Below are 20,379 nucleotides of genomic sequence, written 5' to 3' on the forward strand. Positions count from 1 at the left end.
ACAGATCCACCAATACTAGGTGAATTACACATTAGAGTTAGCAAACAATGACTTTACAATGACTATAATTATTATGTCCAAGAAAACAGAGAACAGATAAAGTAATAAAAAAAAGGAGAATTTCCTGAGAATTTCAATTTATAAAAAACATATTAAGGGAAGCGGATTTGGCCCATAAGGGAAGCGTCCGCCTACCACATGGGAGGTCCAGGGTTCAAACCCGGGATCTCCTGACCCGTGTGGTAAGCTGGCCCATGAGCAGTGCTGATGCGTGCATGGAGTGCCACGCCACACAAGGGTGTCCCCTACGTAGAGGAGACCCACATGCAAGAAGTGTGCCCCATGAGGAGAGCCATCCAGAGTGAAAAAAGTGCAGCCTGCCCAGGAGTGGCACTGCACACATGGAGCTGATGCAGCAAGATGACGCAACAAAAAGAGACACAGATTCTCATTGCCCACTGACAAGAATACAAGCAGACACAGAAGAACACACAGCATATGGACACAGAGAGCAGATAATTGGGGGGGGGGAGGGTGTGGGGAAGGGGAGATAAATAAATTAAAATGATAAATCTTAAAAAAAAAAGAAAACATATTAAGGGAAGTGGTTGTGGCTCAATCAGATGGGCTCCTGTCTACCATATGGGAGGTCCTGGCTTTGCATCCAGGGCTTCCTTGTGAAGGCAGGCTTGCCCATGTGCTGCGGAGAGCCACCTGGCCTGCAAGCGCTGTGGAGCACCACCCAGCCTACAGACACCACAGAGAGCCAACTCAGCAAGGTGACGCAACAAAAAAAGGGAGACAAGCAAAAAAAAACCAAAAAATAAAACACAGAAGAGCACATAACAAATGGACACAGAGCAGACAGCAAGCAAGCTACAAGGGGGGAGGGGAAATAAAATAAATAAATACAGACATAGAAGAACACACAGTGAATGGACACAGAGCAGACAGCACACAAAAAGTCACAAAGGCAGTTTTTAAAAAAAATGATGGGGGCGTGGGGGAGAAATAAAATAAATCTTAAAAAAAAAAAACACACATTAAGGGAAATGGATGTGGCTCAAGCAGTTGGGCTCCTGTCTATCATATGAAGGGTCCAGGGTTTGATGCCCAGAGCATCCTCAAGCTGGCCTGTGCAACAAGCTGGCCCATGCAGGAATGCCACCGTTTGCAGGAGTGCTGGCCAACGCAGATAGCTGATGTGGCAAGGTAACGCAACAAGAGACACAGAGGAGAGACAATGAGAAGATGTAGCAGAACAGGGAGCGGAGGTGATGCAAGAGAAAGATCGCCTCTCTCCCACTCCAGAAGTTCCCAGGATCAGTTCCCAGGGCCACCTAATGAGAAATACAAGCAGACACAGAAAGAACACATAGCAAATGGACACAGAGAGCAGACAATTGGGGGAGGGGGGTTGGAGGGAGGGGAGAAGAAGAAATAAATAAATAATCTTTTAAAAAATACATATTAAATTACATTCTAAAACTGAAAGATACAGTATTTGAAATTCTAATTCCTAAATTTCTCTTATTTCTACCACAGCTTTTGTTGTATCTTTTTATTAATTACCTTGAAGTCAGCGGGAAGATAACTAATATGATATTAGGGTCCATTTTGAGAATAAACAAAATGCAAAGTAAATGAAAAAACAACTGACCAGGTCTCTAATCCTTATTAATGGTTGATAATTATAGGGTAAGCTTTTACCATCTTATACAGCTTCCTGACTAGTTAAAGCAGAAGCTAACTGCTTCTCCAAACTAGATTTTAGGGGAACTTGTTTGCTATATATAGGCAAAGTAAAAGGAACCGTCACTTACAGGAAGGTGTGTGAATACAGCAAAGGTGCTACGTAGAAAGGCAATGAGGTCTACTAGGTAATCACTAGCTTTGCTGCCCAATTCTCCTGTCATCCAGTCATAGTCTGCCAGCTGCAGAAATTGGTCAATCTTCTGGTTTAAGTTGGTATAAATCTCTTCTTCAGCTGCATGCCTGGCATCCTGTGAAATAATATGAAATTTGAAAGATTATTCAAACTTTCAATATGGGCAAGGCAGATTTATGCTTGGAAACACCTTACTCTTAGATCCATCAGGAAACATAATTGGAAATATTGAGAAATACTACTACAACTTCCATTAGTTTCTCTTTTTTCAAAAATACAGTGAAGGGAGTAGATGTGAATCAAGTGGTTGAGCACCTGCTTCCCACATGGGAGGTCCCAGGTTTGGTCCGCAGTACCTCCTAAAAACAAATAAACAAATAACAAGCAAGCAAACAAAAAATAAACAACTCTTGCTCCCAGGATCTTATTACCTTTCATCTCTCCTAGGACTCCAAAAGCCTTCCTTCCCATAGTATCAATCATTATATCCTTTGGTTTCTTCCCTTTTGTTTACAGGTATCCTGAAGTTCAACTTAATAAACAAAAAAAACTTCTAATGCTATATATTATATTCCTACTAGTTACCATCCTACCTCTCTGCTCATTTATCATCAAGCTTCTTCAAAGATTGGTACAGTTAGAAATTTTCTAAAATATCCTTTAGGTAACAGTAGAGCTATAGGATACTGAAACAAAACAGTTCCTGGATCAAATATATTTGAGAAACCCTGTATAAGAGAATCATATACACATTAGTATATTAAAGGCTTTAAGAAGTCCTGTAGGACTAATGTTGAAAAAAAATATATGTATTTTCAGGACAAAAGGGTTTATATATTGTACCAGGACAATAAGGATTCCAATGCTAACAATCTGCTAACATGGATTGGCCCTAGGCAACAAATGACCTCCTTGCTACTACATGCAATATTCATTTTTCAGACTGTTAAACATTCTCTGCTTAAAATTCTGTCCTCTCTTGGCTTTCATGAAATGGTTTTCTCCTAGTTTTCCTTTTACTTCTCTCACTTCTAATCTTCTCATTTTCTCTGGGTGAGCTCAACAATTCCAATGGCTTGCAGTACCTCAGTGTTCAACACAGATACACTCCTAGCCCACCTTATTGTAGACGCATATATTCTGACTGCTTCCTGGGCAGCTCTGACCTACAGATAATTTGAACTCATTAGAAAATTACTCATTCTTCATCTGGTCAGTTCAGTCTCAGGCAGAGATCTCAGAAACATATTACATTCCTTCCCTTCTTGCACATAGTCACTATGTCCTAAAAATTCTAACTCCTAAATTTTTCTCTAACCTGTACTCTTTTCTCTATTTTCACCTGGAGCATCAAAATAGCTTTCTAACTAACTTCTTTAATTCTAATCTATCTTACTCATTTTAACTAAGAAACAATTTTTTAAACAAAACAAATGTTTTTCTAAATACAATAATATTCCAAGTCATTATAAAATATTCAAGAAATACAGAAAAATGTGAGTCCTGAAATTCTTCCACCAGAGAAAATCAGTTAACATTTTAGGGAACATCCCTAAACACACTTCTTTGTGAATATACAAACAAACATTCAATTTTATATAAAATGGGACCATTCTATAAATGGAATTCTGTAATTTTGCTGTTTACTCAAAAAATACATCTTGCATATATTTCCACATTAATAAATATCAACTTCAACCTTTTTACAGGCTGCATAATTTTACAATGTATTTACAAACTATATACTTGTATGATAATTTCCTAATAGCATGCTTCTTTCCTATTTTACTAAGAGACTTTTAGCAGGAATGGATATTGATTTCTATAAAATACATTTCTGGTATCTTTTGGGAATACTCATGTATTTTTTTTCTCTCCTTTGCTCTTTTAAAGTAGTGAACAATTTTAAGCAATGTTCTAATACTAAATATTCTTACATTCCTAATCTTTTATTCCTATCTTGTTTCTAGGTACTTCTAGAGTTTTAAAAATATTTTATTTAAGATTTTTACATCAATATTTACCTTTAATATTTCAGATTTCTTGTGTTTTATCCATTTTTTGATCATTGTTGTGCTGACTTTGCAAGAACAGTATCGAGATACTTTCCTTCTCTTGCTACGATTTGTAAAAGTGTAAATAAAATAGCAATTGTCTGTGTCTTGAAGGTCTAAAAGAATTCACTAGTGAAATCATCAGTACCTACCCCAATTTTAAGATGTCTTTGACAACTTTTTTATTCCTTTCATAGCTATTGGTCAATTTGGGTTTTCTATATCTTCCTGAATCAATTTTAGTCAGCCTTTCCGATAGACTGTCAAGTTTATTAGCAAACAATTACATACAGTACACGACGTGTTTAATTTCGTCTGATTTTGAATTTTGGGTTATTATGATTATATATTCCTTGTTTCTTTTCCTCCTTTATTTTTCCCTTCCTTCCTTTCTTTCTTCTCCTCTTTTCTTTTTCCTTTCCTTCCTTTCTTTTAATTAGACAAACTAGAATGATTTTTAAAAAATAAAACACTCCCTAGTGTAAACTCTTTCAAAGACTTTAAAATAAAGTTCAAATTATCTATCAATACAAAAAGTGTTTCACAAGTTGGCATTTACCTATTTCTATATCTTACTGTGACCCTTATTCTATGTTGATTATGTTTGGATTCATTTTGCCATTTCCTCTTTGTACATGAAGTTGCCTCTTCTTAAAATGTCGCCATCTCCTCCCCATACTTTCTCTGTCTGGATAACTCTGCCAGTCCCAAGACCCAGCCCAACTTGTACCTGTTCTGTGAAATCTTCCTTGGAGCTCCCAAAGCTGTGGTAAGTACCACTAATCCTTAATGGAATTCTCCTCTTCTAGATCTGTCAAGGTTGATGTTCCTCAAAGCTCAATCCCTGCACCTTTTCTCTATCTATACTCAATTCCCAGAGGAAAGCCAGTCCCATGGTGTTGAATACTAACATAAATCAAGGAATTCTAAATATTTACCTCCAGCTTTGATTTAGCCCTGTCAATTTAATATATGTATGTAGATGACTGGCTAAATATCTCAAGTTTAGTATGTCAAAAATAGAAGTCTTGGTCCAACCTGCCTCTCCTGTATTCTGCTATTCTCTCACTGTTCTCCATCTCAGTGAGTAAGAGCCGCCCCCCCCCCCACTCCCACCCCATTCATCCAGTTTGCTCAGTTCAATTATCCTGGAATTATTCTTTACTCCATTCTACCTCTTATCACTCAATAGCCAAGCATTAAGACCTGTCATCTCTACTTTTTTAAAAATGTATCTTACCAATTTCACCTCGACCACCCTAGTCAAAGTGACTGTTATCTTTTTTTTTATTAAAATTATTTATTTTTACAAATTACATTAAAAAAATACGAGGTCCCAATGAACCCCACCGCCCCCACCGCCCACTCCCCCCACAGCAATACTCTCTCCCATCATCGTGAGACATCCATTGCACCCAGTAAGTACATCTCTGAACATCACTGCACCCCGTAGTCAATGGTCCACATCATAGCCCACACTCTCCCACGTTCCATCCAGTGGGCCCTGGGGGGATCTACAATGTCCTGTAATTGTCCGTGAAGCACCACCCAGGACAACTCCACGTCCCGAAAATGCCTCCACATCTCATCTCTTCCTCCCGTTCCCCACACCCAGCAGCCACCATGGCTACCCTTCCCACACCCATTCCACATTTTCTCTGTGGACATTGGATTGGTTGTGTCCATTGCACATCTATGTCAAGTGGGGACTTAGATTCCACATGGATACTGGATGCACTCCTCCTGCTTTCAGTTGTAGACACTCTAGGCTCCATGGTGTGGTGGTTGACCTTCTTCAACTCCATGTTAGCTGAGTGGGGTCAGTCCAATAAATCAAAGTGTAGGAGCTGAAGTCTGTTGAGGCTCTGGGCCTGGGTGTCTTATTATCAGTCCAGAGATTCAAATCCCCTAAATATAGCTTAAACCCCAGCACCAACTACAATTCCAATAAAGTAGCATGCAAGTCTTGTGGGAAGAGATCCCCTCTGAGTCCAATTCCATCATGTAGAAACACCAGCTCCAAAGAAGGGCCATCTGCCATGGCAGTGAATCCCATCTGCCATGACCATAGAACCCGTGGGTCTCTTTATCCCTCAAAAGAACCAATACCTGGGGTTGTATCTAGTTTATCTGTCTCTTAGACTCTGCTCAGTTGTGCATAAGGGCATTCCTTCTGACAACCTCCAGACTCTTTTTTAGAGACTCATAGCCTTATATTCTCATTTCTCTTTCCATTTCCCCCTTATATTAGGTCAAACAGCATTTTGAAGTCATGTTATTATATGTAGACAGGGATATTCTGCTGATCCGTATTGAACCTTTAATTCAAGGTCATTTTCTAGTTGCATCTTCAGCTGGTATGTGGTAGTGACTGTTATCTTTTATGCATTACTGCAATTGTCGCTTCTTTCATTCTCACTACAATTCATATATTTTCCACACAACAACCAGCCCAGCATTACCCATTCAAAATATAAATCAGATCACCACCACCCCCAATCTTCCAAAGGCTTTACATCTCATATTAGAAAAAAATCCAAAGTATTTGCTCTGGTCTAAAGTAGACCAGAAATCATCTGACTCCTGACTACTTTATCTCTTACCACTCTTACCACCAGTGATAGAACACCACCACCCAGCCAGACCGATGCCCATGTTATTCCTTGAACACACCATCTACTACTGTACTGTTTCTTCTGACTGGAAAGTTTGAAATCTAAATGATTCCATCCCTCATTTCACTGATTTTTCTTATAGTTCTTATTGCTATCTGACATTATATTAGCTTTTATTTTTCTTATCATCTATCATCCCAATTAAAATAGAAGATCTATGGAGTCAGGATATATATTTATTTTATTCATGCTTATAATATTGGCTGGTATATAATAGATGCTTTATAAACACTTGTTGAATCAATGAGGGATTAAATGCATTTAATACATTGTTCTAGTGCCTTCTACATAGTTATTTATAGAGCTTACAGGTTATTTTCTTCCCTTTAGATTATAAACTCTAAGTGAAGGTGAAGCAGACTAGTAAGACAGGGAATCATCAGATGGATCTGGAACCTGCCAGACCCCAAGATGGCTGCTGGAAGATCCCACCCCACAAGATCCTGCCATCCAGAACAAAGACTTCCTCTGGAAGCCAGGAGAAGCCCCAGATATTCCCTAAGGACTTTATCATTGGGCCTTCATGAGGAATTGATGGGTGGGGTAATTAATCAAAAGAGCAAACAGCTAGAACTCCTCCCCTGCCATTAGCAAAGGGGTGGAATATTTAATAGTTCAAAAAGCCAGGCGTGAGGCCTGAACGAGTCCTCTCGCTCTCACCTGTGGACCCCTGTCCTGTCCTCTGGCCATTTTTCCTCTGCCATGTGACTACACAAGTAAAACATGGGCATTTATAACCTATAATGGGGGATAAATAGTCCGTAAATCAGCCCTCTTTATCACTTTTCAGCCCCTTCCTCTCTACCTGGAACCCCTGATCTGTTATTTTCTCCCATTTCTTGTCCCTCCTGCCTGAATAAATTAGTGGCCTAACTCACCCAATGTGCTCTTAAAATTCATTTCTGGGAAGCAGGCTTGGCCCAATGGATAGGGGGTCTGCCTACCACATGGGAGGTCCACGGTTCAAACCCCAGGCCTTCTTGACCTGTGTGGAGCTGGCCCATGCACATTGCTGATGCGCGCAAGGACTGCCCTGCCACGCAGGGGTGTCCCCCGCGTAAGAGAGCCCCACATGCAAGGAGTGCGCCCCACAAGGAGAGCCGCCCAGCGTGAAAAAAGTGCAGCCTGCCCAAGAATGGCGCCACATACATGGAGAGCTGACACAACAAGATGATGCAACTAAAAGAAACACAGATTCCCGGTGCCGCTGATAAGGATAGAAGTGGTCAAAGAAGAACATATAGCGAATGGACACAGAGAGCAGACAACTGGGGGGGAAGGGGAGAGAAATAAATAAAAAATAAATCTAAAATAAATAAAATAAAATTTATATCTGCAGCATAGTCAAGAACCTAATAAAAATCCAGTAACAAAGGGACTAAGTATTTTTTCTCTCTCCTTCAAGAATCTACCAGACTGTTATACAGTAGAGATGAAGCAATATTTGTGATGGAATATATGAATAAACATCTTAATTCTCAGAGCAGAAAATTTCAGGAACAAGGAAAGTTAAGAATGCCAATTTGCATATGTTGCATATGACAGAAACAAGAGGGAACTCTGCAAGAAAATACCTTGAGGACCTGATTTTTTTTTGCCTCTTTCTGGCATAAAGGTTTCCATCTGCAAGGGAATGTTTTCTGGAAACAGTAGCTTAGGAAAATACACAACATGTAGCTGTTATAATTGCCATGTTTATATTGAGTTCTGGGTTAGTTGGTCTGAAACACTCCTGGTAAAAATAAACTTTCAATGTGTTTTAAGCAATCAGTGTTTCCAATAAGCACAGTCAACATGACCTTTAGTGGTCTCCAGACTTCTCCTTCACTAAGTATTTAACTGGCTGGTCAGCCCCTATGGCTTCCTGTCTGCCTTTAATTTCCCCTTGGCATTTCCAGTGCTGGAACAACAACAAAATACACAAACTATCCTTGGGACAATTTCTGACCGTAAGACTTCACATAATTTGGGTTGAAAAAAAAGTGACACATGGATTGGGGGAGAGAAGTAGTAGACATTAAATATTCCCTATATAATAAACAAGTATAAGTGAACCTCATCTTATAGCTTAAGTGTCTATTCTCTGCTTAAGACTAAACTATAGCCACCACTCCCCGCACATCCCCCGTACATCTTTTCTGGAGAAATTTTGGCTTCCATAGTAAATCAAAACAGAAACATTTTTAAAAACAAAATTATTACCCATGCTTCAAAATAATGCTATTATTTAAGAGTAAACATAATTCCTATTCATTCTGAAGCTCTTAAAGCTCTTGTCATATTTTCTTACTCATTCTTGGGACCTCTATAGTAAATAATTCCTTTCCTCAACAAGAGTATAGATATTAACATAATGAGACATTGCTGAAAAGTTAGCAAGTAATGGTACAAACTTAATATGTCACAAAGAATTTTTAAGTAAGTTTGTGGGTAATTTGCAATAAACAATCCATGGTAACATCATGAATGTATAATCCAGTCTAACAGCTGACATAATCACATTGGTACAGAAAGACTAGTTTGTTGGTGAACATCCCATTTTCTTTCTTACAACAGAAAAAAGGGCATGTCATATCACCAGTTTTTATAATAAAGTATAATAAGTATAATAAGGAATATGAATGAATCAAATTTGATTTCTTCTCTTATACCTACTCTCAAGGGAAGGTACTAATAAATAGGGAAATGGTACAAAAGAATAGAAAAAGTAGATAGCAGAAAACATCAATCAAATTGTATATCTAATTAAGATCAATACTGGATATCAAAAAGATAATACAGAATATGTTACAAAACTAAAGCAATAAAATAGAAATACCAAAAACTCAAACCATATATATCTTTAAGCCAGAATCCACCCTGTTATTATTTCAGAAGCTGCCCTGTTACTTTTACTGTTTGATATTTATTTAAAGCTATCTTGTCAACATAAAGGAGGTTCTTAATAAGTGGCACTTCTAAAATAAGCCATTTACCTTCCAGAAACTCATCAACCATCAGTCCTTTTGTTCTACAAGAGAATCATCTTCCCCATATGATCTAACACTTCATGAAAACTAGTGCTGTGGACTTGTGAGACAATTATACAAGTGCTAACTTCAACAGTAAGGGGCATAAATTCCTCATTAAAAAGTAAGATAAAAAATTGGTCACAGGATCTAGAGAGGAGGTAATAGCTAAGTAGAAGTTTTTAAATGATGCTGATATCAGTCATAACCACCATTATTCAGACCATACTTAAGAACTCTTGATTGCGATGGGGAACCAACTTAGGAAATAGCCATTTTCATGTATAAAATATAAGAAAAAGATTAGGGGACAAAGTTGTAGGCATTTTTTAACTTTAAATACCCCAAGACAATTACTGATATTTGCATTACTGAAGAGATAAAGAAGGAAAAAACCATCTCAAGCACTTATTTTCAAGAACACATTATAAATCATAATATAGCCTGGACAAAATCATGTATAGCAGAAAAAATTCCACAGTATTGTGGAAGCCATTTCACCTTAAAAGTTGTGGTGCCATACAGCTTGGTGGTGTGGACCGTCTCGGGAAGCACATTAGTGATATTGGTGATGAATTCTTCCAAGTATTTACAGGATTTCTCCAAGTGTGTTGTATTGATGATAATCTGGACAAGCTAGAAAACAATGAGCATAAGTGAGAGTCATTTGAATATTCACCCCAGAATGAATGGCTCAATATAATTGTGCAGGTACAAGAAAAACAAGGCATGATAGTACAGGCCATCTGTACTCTGAAGAAGGTATGTTACGGTATGGGTATAGGTATTACTTTAAGCTGTTTTCCATGATTTGTCATGCCTTATATTCTCCCCTACTATAAAAGCACCTGACACTCTATTTTAAACACATAGTTTCTTCTATTTAAAGAAGACTAGCTCAATATGCAAACTAGAGTTTAGCATATTGCCTCCCAATAAACAATTGCCAAATTAATTAAATGAATGAACTACCACAAAAAGAACAAGAGTAATTAAAATGATGATAAGAGGTATCAAAATTAGGCATGATGAACAGGAGAGATGTTGGAGTAGATTGCAGTATATTAACAAACTACATCAGGTTATGGCAGAAAAAAACATCGGCATTGATGTCAGAGGAACCAGGAATTAAGAACTTCCAAGTTATCGATCTTGGAAAAGTTTCTTAAAATTTCTAAGCCTTTTTCCTTATATATAAAATGTTAATAATTTCTAACCCACAGGGTTCCTGTGAGGGTTAAATATGCTGTTAATATTATTTACCTTCTCCTACAGAAGAGGGCTTTAAAGAATATGGTATTGGAAAAATAAAAATAGTATATAAATTACTTTGCATGGAACATGAGAAAGAAAAGCTATTATTATGTGTATAGAGCTATATTTAAAGTTTGTAAAGCACTTCACAATTGTTTTCTCATACTGTCTTTCTAGCAATTTGGAGAAGTACGTTAATTGAGCAATCTCCCATTTTACTGTATCAGAAATTAAAATTACATAATTTTCTTTAGATCACACAGTCTAAATGGACTTTGTACTCATATACAATCAGTCTACCTCCAAAATACGGGTTTATCTAAATATCTTATGAGAGTGTCTTTTAGCATAAGAAGCCCATAAGAGAGCTGCCCTGGAGTACTGTATGTTTGTATACATTAGGTTGAAAAACCAGATCCTGTAACTATCATCAACTAGACCACTGTGTGCATTGATTCTACTCTCTGTAAAAAAAAGAACAGGGGGGAATAAACAAGACTAGTGTTGTGATGATTAGGCTAATGTGTCATCTCAGCCAGGTAATTGTGTCCAGTTGTTTGGTCAATCAAGCACTGGTCTAACTGTAATACAAGGGCATTTATGGACTTTAGTCACCATTGACTTTACTGCCATGGTAAATCATAGATAGCTGATTACAATTACATCAATTAGGGAGATTGCCATCAGCAATGAGTGATGCTTTATCCCATCAGTAGAATACCTTAAAAAGGGAAGTGATTCTAGCATTGAGTGAGAAATTTCCTAGCTCATCTTTGGACAGTCAGCAACTCTCAGAACTCATCAAGAACCTTCACTCAACTTTCACTGCAGCCCCTGGTTGCAGCCTGCCTGCAGAACCAGGACTTGTGTATCCCACGGTCACATAAGAGACTCATAAAATCATGTACTATTGACAGATATCTCTTGTTGATTCTGTTTCCCTAGAGAATCCTGACTAATACAAATGTCCACTATTAATTTCAACTATGAAAATTATTCATATTCCCCAGAGTCCAAAAGAAATGCAAAGAATTGGCATGAACTTTTATTTTGGTCTCTATTTTCTGTATCTTCAGCTTTTCATTTCATGAGAATATGCAAGTGTCAGGGTTGTGGCAGGTGAAGCAGTCTTAGTATATAAGGCTATAGATGGATTTGGGTCTTATTTTAGTTTAGTGATATATTGAGCAAGGGGTTCAGTAGGTAGATGACACAATGGAAACTGGAACTAGGGATGAAGGGAGATACTACATATTTTCATAATAAAATACTTTGCAGGCACATTTAAAAGTTGGAATTTACTTCAATAAGAGGTTCTGTATCAAGCTGTGGAATATTAAAAATCATGTTAATAGGACTATAATCAGAATGTGCATTCTTATCTCTTCCACAGCACCCAGCACAAGGTACACAGTTCATTCTCATAAAATATATGTCAACTCATAATGATAATGCTTGAGTGAGGGTTGGGCTTAGAGGAAAAGGTAACTTCTACTCCATTGAGGATCAGTCTGAATATCTGAAGAAAACAGCTACATTTGAAACCTAATGACTAAGGGCAAAGACCCAGAGATGTACTTCCAACAGATTCTCTTAGATGAAGAGTTAGGACTTTACTATGGATAGATCTCTATTAGTCTCCACAACTCATCAGACAAGTCCATATTCACTAGCAGCCCTTTCATTCATTCCTCAGTTTGAATGTGGTCACTGAGTTTTGGGCACAAGACTATCCTGTCTTCTATAAAATTACCCAAAACATTAGTTTTTTAATTTTAAAGTGCTCTAAGGAAAAAACAATTAATAAGCAATTCATCACCCTCTTTCTCTCATCCTTGTTCTCCCTCAGAGGAGGACTAAGACCATTTTAAAAATTTAAATTGTCTAAATTAAACCACTATTCTTCCTGAGTAGGAAAGTGGCTACTGGCAAGATTGTATTGATGTGCAAGTCAGAAAAGTAAAAGAGTTAATTTGGAGAACTGAAGAATTTCTATTTTAAAATCAGCATTACCTATAGGGAAGGCATTCTGTCTATCAAAAGAAATCCTAATAATAAGGAGGAATTGTGTCATGTTATCGAAATAAAAAATAGAGGCAGTCAAAGAGAAAATTGTCCTGTTTTGCAGGATATTGGCAGTTTTTTAAAAAAGGAGGCAGCTTCACTGGGTACAGTAGTAATTTCCCATGACTTTTTAAAGATCTGTCAACACAAAAGATCACCATGAATTACATCAATTGGCTGTCAGTCACTTTTGAAATGTTTCGTTGCTGAACACAGAAGAGACTATTAAAACACTCTAGGATACAGTAGATACCATGTCATTTACAGAGGGAATATTGTCTGTTAATGAGGTCTAAGAGATCTCTACTCCTGAATGACAGCTACCAAATCCTTACAAGGGCATTTACTAATGTAAAGCCAGATACTTTAGGAGTAATTTTGAACTTAAAAATGAAATGAAGCAATTTCAGGTACCCAACTTCCATCAGTTTCAGCTACTTTAATGGTATTTTTACCCCTTACTTCCCACTCTCTTACAAAAATATATTACTGCAGCAATCCAAATTGTCCTGAACACTGATTTAAAGACAAGAAACTAACAACAGACTAGATATTGGTTATCCCTTATATAAAGTTCTATAAAAAAAATTAACCAAAAAAGGGAACACTATAAAGCAAACCACCTCTCACAACTTAACTACAGAAGTCACTTTAGTTTAAAACTATTAAGAAGTAAAAAATTTTCCATCTCTCCCTTCCTATCAGAGAGAACACAACAATTCCAGAGTAGACTGCGGTGGCCGCTTCTCCTCTAACTCTGCTCCAGCCCCCTCAGTGAAGCCTGAACCATGATGACAGATAGATATTCTCTTCTTAACAAACTTCAGGAAAAAAGGGCCATCATCTTCCATAGATAAAAATGAAACCCTAAATTCCTAGAAGGTGTTTCCATTCCCAGCTATAAACTACTTCTGTAGTATATGCATTCCTTTATATTAGAACTGATATTAGCTTGTTTCCAAAAGTAGAGAATTCCATTGACTAGAACTCCAAGATCACTAACATAAAGCAAGAAAATGAGAAGTCAGTTTCCTTTGCACACCACTAATATTTTAAACTGTTAGAGCTTTGATTCTCATTCACAAACTGAGCTATGCCTAAGACTTCAAGAATTTTCTCATTTCACCCCACTCAGAGTACAAAAAGCTGTGTCAATTAACTCATTTTATACCACCTCCAAGACTAAAACATCTAAAATAGTAAAATACTTGGAACTAATAGTTCTAAGTTTCAAGGTTTAGTACAGTTTCTATTTGATGAGATTTAAGTATAAAATGTTTTAACATAATGTAAGCAATATCGATGTTGCTAACAACAGGGAGTGGAGGCAAATGGCATGTGCAAGGTAAGAGAGTGGAGCCATATGGTCACCAATTTAAATTATACTAGAAACAATGAGTAAATGTATAGCATTTGTCATTTATTCAGGTCTCCCAGGCACTTTTACAATCAAAAAAATATATCCAATATGCAGTCATTTTCTATAACTTAAGAAAATACATAACCATGATGGCTAGTCTTACTTCAATTTCATGACCACTAGTAACAAGGGGGCCCGTAAGGCTACCAAATAATCACAATACCCAGCACTAATCAATTCCCTTTTCCATATCTCCATAGTACTACTTCACAATTCCTTCATTCAACCCCATCCTCACTTTCAGCTAAGATCTTGCTTTTACTGGGAAAACAGAGTATTGGGCACCTACCACCATAACATCTACCTAAATACCACCATCTCCATCCAAATACTCTGCTTACCATCAGTTATCAGAGATGAACTTTACACTATCTAAAACAAATCCCTTCAATTGTGCATTAAATCCTAAATTGTCTCTCCTACTCAAGAATCTTGCTCCAGAGATTTCCCCCTTTCTCCTACATCATCAATTTTTGCTCTCTAATGCATCCTTTTCACCAGCAATAGCATGCTGTTATTTCTCCCATTTAAAACAAGAAACAAAAACAACTTTTTCTGAAACCCAATTCCTAGTAGCTCCACCCCATTTCTTTGCTTCCCTTCTAAACAAAACCCCTAAAAGAGTTGTCTTATACTTTCAATCTCCATTCTTTCTTAAAAGCATTTTTATTTAAATAAACTTTTTATTATATGATCATTTTAAATTTACAGAAAGGTTGCAAAAAGTTCCCATATACCCTCATTCAGCTTACTCTATCATTAACATCATACATTACTTTGGTACATTTGCCACAACTAAGGAGGCAACTAAGCACATTACTACTAACCGAACTCCATACTTTATTTGTATTTTACTAGTTTGTCCCTAATGTTCTTCACCTGTTCCAGGATTCTATACAAAATACCACATTATATTTAGTCATCATGTTGCCTTAGTCTCCTCTGCTCTATAACAGTTACTCAAACTTTCATTTTTGAGGAGTACTGGTCAGGTATTTTGTAGAATGACCTTCAATTTGAATGTGTTTAATGTTTTTCTCATGGTTAAGTAGGGTCAGGGCTTTGGAGGAGGAAGACCACAGATGTGAAGGGCTTTCTCACCACATCATATCAAAGTTACATACTACTCAACATGCCTTATCACTGATGATGTTAATTTTGATCATCTGACTCAGGTAGTGCTTGCCAGGTTGCTTCACTGTAGAGTTACGTTTCACCACCTTCCATACTCCATTTTTTGCAAGCAAGTCACTAAGCACAGCCCACACTTAAGGGGTGGGAAGTTAAGCTCTTATTTCCTAGAGGGAGAGAATCCATATAATTTATTTAAAATTCTTCTGTAGAGAACCCATTCTTTCTTTTTTTTATTTTGTAAATATATGTAGATTAAATTTTAAGCATTTTAAAATGTACAATTCAGTGGAATTAAGTGCCTTCGCAATGATGTGCAGCCATCACTACTATTTCCAGAACTTTTTCATCATCCCAAATAGAAATTTCGTACTCATCAACCAATAACTCCCAATTCCTCCCTCCCCTCAGCTTCTGATAACCTCTATTCTACTTTTTGTCTCCATGAATTTGCCAATTCTAGAGTTCAGATAAAAAGAATTATACATTTTTGTCCTTTTGTCTCTAACTTATTTCACTTAGCATAATGTTTTCAAGGTTCATTCACGGTGTAGCATGTTTCAGAACTTCATTCCTTTTTACAACTGAATGCTATTCCATTGTATGTTTATGTCATATTTTGTTTATCTATTCATCTGCTGATGGACACTTGGGTTGTTTCCATCTTCTGCCAATTGGGAATAATGCTGCTATGAACACACTGGTGTTTAATTATCTGTTTGAGTCCATGTTTCCAATTCTTTGGGGCATATACCTAAACTGGAGTTGCTAGGTCGTATGATAATTCTATGTTTAACATTTTGAGTTAAACTGTTTCCCACAGTGGCTGCACCATTTTACATTCCCACCAGTAATGCACAATGATTCCACTTTCTCCACATCTTGGTCACTGGTATTTCCAGCCCTCTTCACTTTTTAAAAAATAACTGATCTTAGTGAATGTGAAGTGGTATATCATTGTGCTTTTGATTTGCATTTTCCTAATGACTAATGTTGTTGAGCATTTTTCATAAGCTTATTGGCTACTTGCATATCTTCTTTAGAGAAATGTCTAGTCAAGTCCTTTGCCCATTATTTTTACAGGATTGTTTTTTGAGTTGTAGGAGTTCTTTATATATTCTGGATATTAATGCCTTATCAGACACATGATTTGCAAATATTTTTCCCCCATTCTGGGGGTTGTTTATTCATTTTCTTGATAATGTCCTTTGATGCACAAAAATTTTAATTTTGATGAAGTTCCATTTAGCTATCTTTTTCTTTTTTTGCTCATGCTTGTGTCCTTGTGTCATACATAAGAATCCACTGCCAAATCCAAGGTCATGAAGATTTTCCCATACGTTTTTTTCTAAGAGTTTTATACTTTTACTCTTAAATTCAAGTCCATGATCCATTTTGAGCCAATTTTTGAACATGAGGTAGAGGTCTACTTTCATTATTTTGCATACAGATACAGTTTGCCCAGCACCATTTGTTAAAAGACTGTCTTTTCCACAATGAATACACTTGGCATTCTTTTCGAAAATCAACTGAGCATAGATATGTAGGTTTATTTCTCGACACTTCACATATGCCAGTATCATAATGTTTTAATTAATGATGCTCTGAAGTAAGTTTGGAAACTAGGAAGTGTGAGTCCTCCAACATTGTGTTGTTTTGTTGTTTGTTGTTGTTGTTTTCAAGATTGTTTTGGCTATTAGGATCCCTTGAAATTACATGTGAATTTTAGGATGGGTTTTTCTATTCTGCAAAAACCACCTCTGGGATTTTGACACTGAACTGAATCTGTGAAACACTTTGGGTGGTATTATCATCTTAACATTATTAAGTCTTCCAGTCCAAGAACATGGATGTCTTTTCATTTACTTAGGTCTTCTTTAATTTCTCTAAGCAATTTTTTTTTTAGATCATTCACTGCTAGAATATAGAAATACAACTGATTTTTGCATGTTGATTCTGTATCCTACAACTTAGCTCAATTCGTTTATTTGCCCTAACAATTTTTTGTGGTTTCCATTCTTTTTTCTCTTAAAATGGTTGTTAAATATTTTTATTTTTGCTTCTTTCATGATGAATGACTCAACTTTATTACCAAAATCTTATGCATTAAATGTGATTCACCTGTAGTTTACTTTATAATATCTTATACATCCTATATATATACTGACATTTATAGCAGTGATGCCATGAAGAAGCATGAGGAGGGAGTTTCCCACCACTATTCTATTAAAAATACTCTGGTCACCAATTTATTACAAGTTGCTATCCAACAGTGATTCTTAATCTTCATCTTACCTGACCTCTCAGCAATATTTGTCATAGTTAGTCACTCCCCTTTTTGATATACTTTCCTTGCTTGGCTTCCAGTACATCATACTCTTGTTTTTTCCCTTACCTCTTTGGTAACTCCTTCCCAATCTCCTTTATTAGTTTCTCTTTTCTCTTGACTTTTTAATTTTGGAGTGCTCAAAAAAGAGTTCAGTTCTTCATCTTCTTCTCTTCTGCATTTTTAGTCATTCTCTTAGTGATATTATCTAGTCACATGGCTTTAATATAATTTAATTAAATTTTTATCTCTAGATCAGACATTTCTCCCAAACTCTAAACTCATATACAAAACTACATACTCAACATCTCAATTTGTATGTCTAATAGACACTAAAACCTTAATATGTCCCCAAATCAAATTCCCACCCCACCCCACCCCACCCACAAATTTAGCTCTACCTGAAGCTTTTCCCATTACAATTCATGGCATATTCAGCCTTCTAGTTGCTCAGATAAAAAAAATCTTAGCATAATTTTCAACTTCTCTCTTTCCCTCTTCCTTTATATCCAAACATCAAAGAAAGCATGCTGGGGGCCACCCACTCACCTGTCATGCACTGCACATATAAGGGAACCTGGTGCTAAACCATTTGTAGATGGTTTCTGGGTCAGGGTTTTGTATGTAGCAGAGCAGCTTCCTTGCTGCGATTTATTAAAAGTCAGCCCTCAACACAAGGATTTGTAAAAAATGACTAAAAAAAGTTTTAAAAACTTTTTAAAAATAAAAATTAAAAAAAAAAAGAAAATATTAAAAAGAAAAGAAAAGAAAAGAAAGCATGCTGTCTAGAGACATCCAGACACTACAGACAAGGCATATAACCCCATGAAATCAGCATCCTGTTGGTAGGCCTTACCTTAGAATATATGGTAATCTATTTCCCTAATGTAAAAGAGCTAGACTCGTTTATAATTTCTCTACATATGATTCTTATACTCCTTTTTATTTGAGCCTATAATTAGCACTATATCCATTAAATATATGTCCCAGAGACTTAAAGCTTCAGTCTGTTCATATGCTGCCTGAGCCCTGAAGCTCAGCAGAGTTGCAGCCAAAACCTACTCTCCAGTTCATCGGACTCATTCAAGACAACAAACAAAAGGATGATGATGGACAAATCCCGTTCCAAAAATCAAGGATTATCCACAACTGCAAGCAAAAGAATTCCTTCCACCTGCCCCATAAGATCTAAGCCTTCTCTCAAATGGAAGCAGAGAAGGTATCACCATCTCAAAAACCTCAAAATTGAGGAATGAACAAACATAAGGGAGGGAATGAAATCATGGGCCAAAGAAGACTTATTATTGTAGGAATGGAAGAACTTATAACATGAATATAAAGAGAGTGGTTACCAGAGGTTCTGAGGGGAGGGGGAAAGAAAAATAGGTAGAACATAGGGCATTTTTAGAGCACTGGACTTGTTCTACATGATACTGCAAGGAGAGACACAGGCCCGTACACATTTTGTCAAAACCTATAAAACTGCATGGTGCAAAGTGTAAACCATAAAGTAAACTATAGATCTTGGTTAGTAGCAATGCTTCTATATTAGTTCATCAGTTGTAACAAATGTACCACACCAATGTAAGATGAAATTAATGGGGGAAAATGGAGAGGGGGGGGGGGCATCCTCTTTACTTTTGATGTAACTTCTCTGTAATCTAAAATTTCTTTTCAAATGAAGTTTATTATATGGGGGGGGGGGGGAAGAAAGCAGGCTGGTTCTATATTCAAAATCTGATCAATTGTCACTACCTCTATAGCTAACACACTGGACCAAGCCCATATCAAGTTATGCTGCATTACTGTCACAGTCTTCTAACTGTGAGCAACTGTTTCTATCCTATGGTTTATTCTCAATACAATGGACAAAGTGATTCTTCTGAAATATAAGTCAGATCATGTCACTAATCAAAATCTTGCAATGATTTCATTCCGAATAAAAGCCAGAGGCCATACAGCAGCCTACCATGAATCCGTGATACCACTCTAGTCAGATCTCTTGCTTCTCTTCTCCTTGTTCACTCAACTGCTGCAATCCAGTCTTCCTTATTATTTCTTGAACTTGCCAAGAACTTGTCTACTTAGGCCTTTACTCTAGTTCGAACCTTTACCTGAAATGTTCTCTCACCTTCAATGCTAACCTACCTTCAAGATTTTGCTCTTTTCTTTTTTTAAAGATTTATTTATTTTTATTTGTTTTTCTCCCCTTCCCCCCGGTTGTCTGTTCTTTGTGTCTATTTGCTGCGTGTTCTTCTTTGTCCACTTCTGTTGTTGTCAGCGGCATGGAATCTGTTTCTTTTTGTTGTGTCATCTTGCTCTGTCAGCTCTTTGTGCGTGTGTCACCATTCCTGGGCAGGCTGAACTTTTCTTTTGCACTGGGCGGTTCTCCTTATGTGGCGCACTCCTTGTGTGTGGGGCTCTCCTACGTGGGGACACCCCTGCATGGCACGGCACTCCTTGTGCGTATCAGCACTGTGCGTGAGCCAGCTCCACACAGGTCAAGGAGGCCTGGGGTTTGAAACGTGGACCTCCCATGTGGTAGACGGATACCCTAAC

General features: G+C 37.1%; 1 protein-coding gene across 3 annotated transcripts in view; it reads right to left on the reverse strand.

The window, feature by feature from the left end:
• Positions 1–20,379, reverse strand: part of EXOC6B (exocyst complex component 6B) — a 748,241-nt gene that overhangs the window by 272,991 nt on the left and 454,871 nt on the right. For all 3 annotated transcript variants that reach the window (XM_058278915.2, XM_058278913.1, XM_058278914.2), the window contains 2 exons: positions 10,127–10,261; positions 1,824–2,003 (listed from right to left, as the gene is read on the reverse strand). In XM_058278915.2, coding sequence (XP_058134898.1) covers positions 1,824–2,003; positions 10,127–10,261 — 315 coding nt within the window. The remainder of the gene's footprint in view (positions 1–1,823; positions 2,004–10,126; positions 10,262–20,379) is intronic.

The sequence above is a fragment of the Dasypus novemcinctus genome, chromosome 17 (genome assembly GCF_030445035.2).
Source record: "Dasypus novemcinctus isolate mDasNov1 chromosome 17, mDasNov1.1.hap2, whole genome shotgun sequence".
Classification (NCBI taxonomy): domain Eukaryota; kingdom Metazoa; phylum Chordata; class Mammalia; order Cingulata; family Dasypodidae; genus Dasypus; species Dasypus novemcinctus.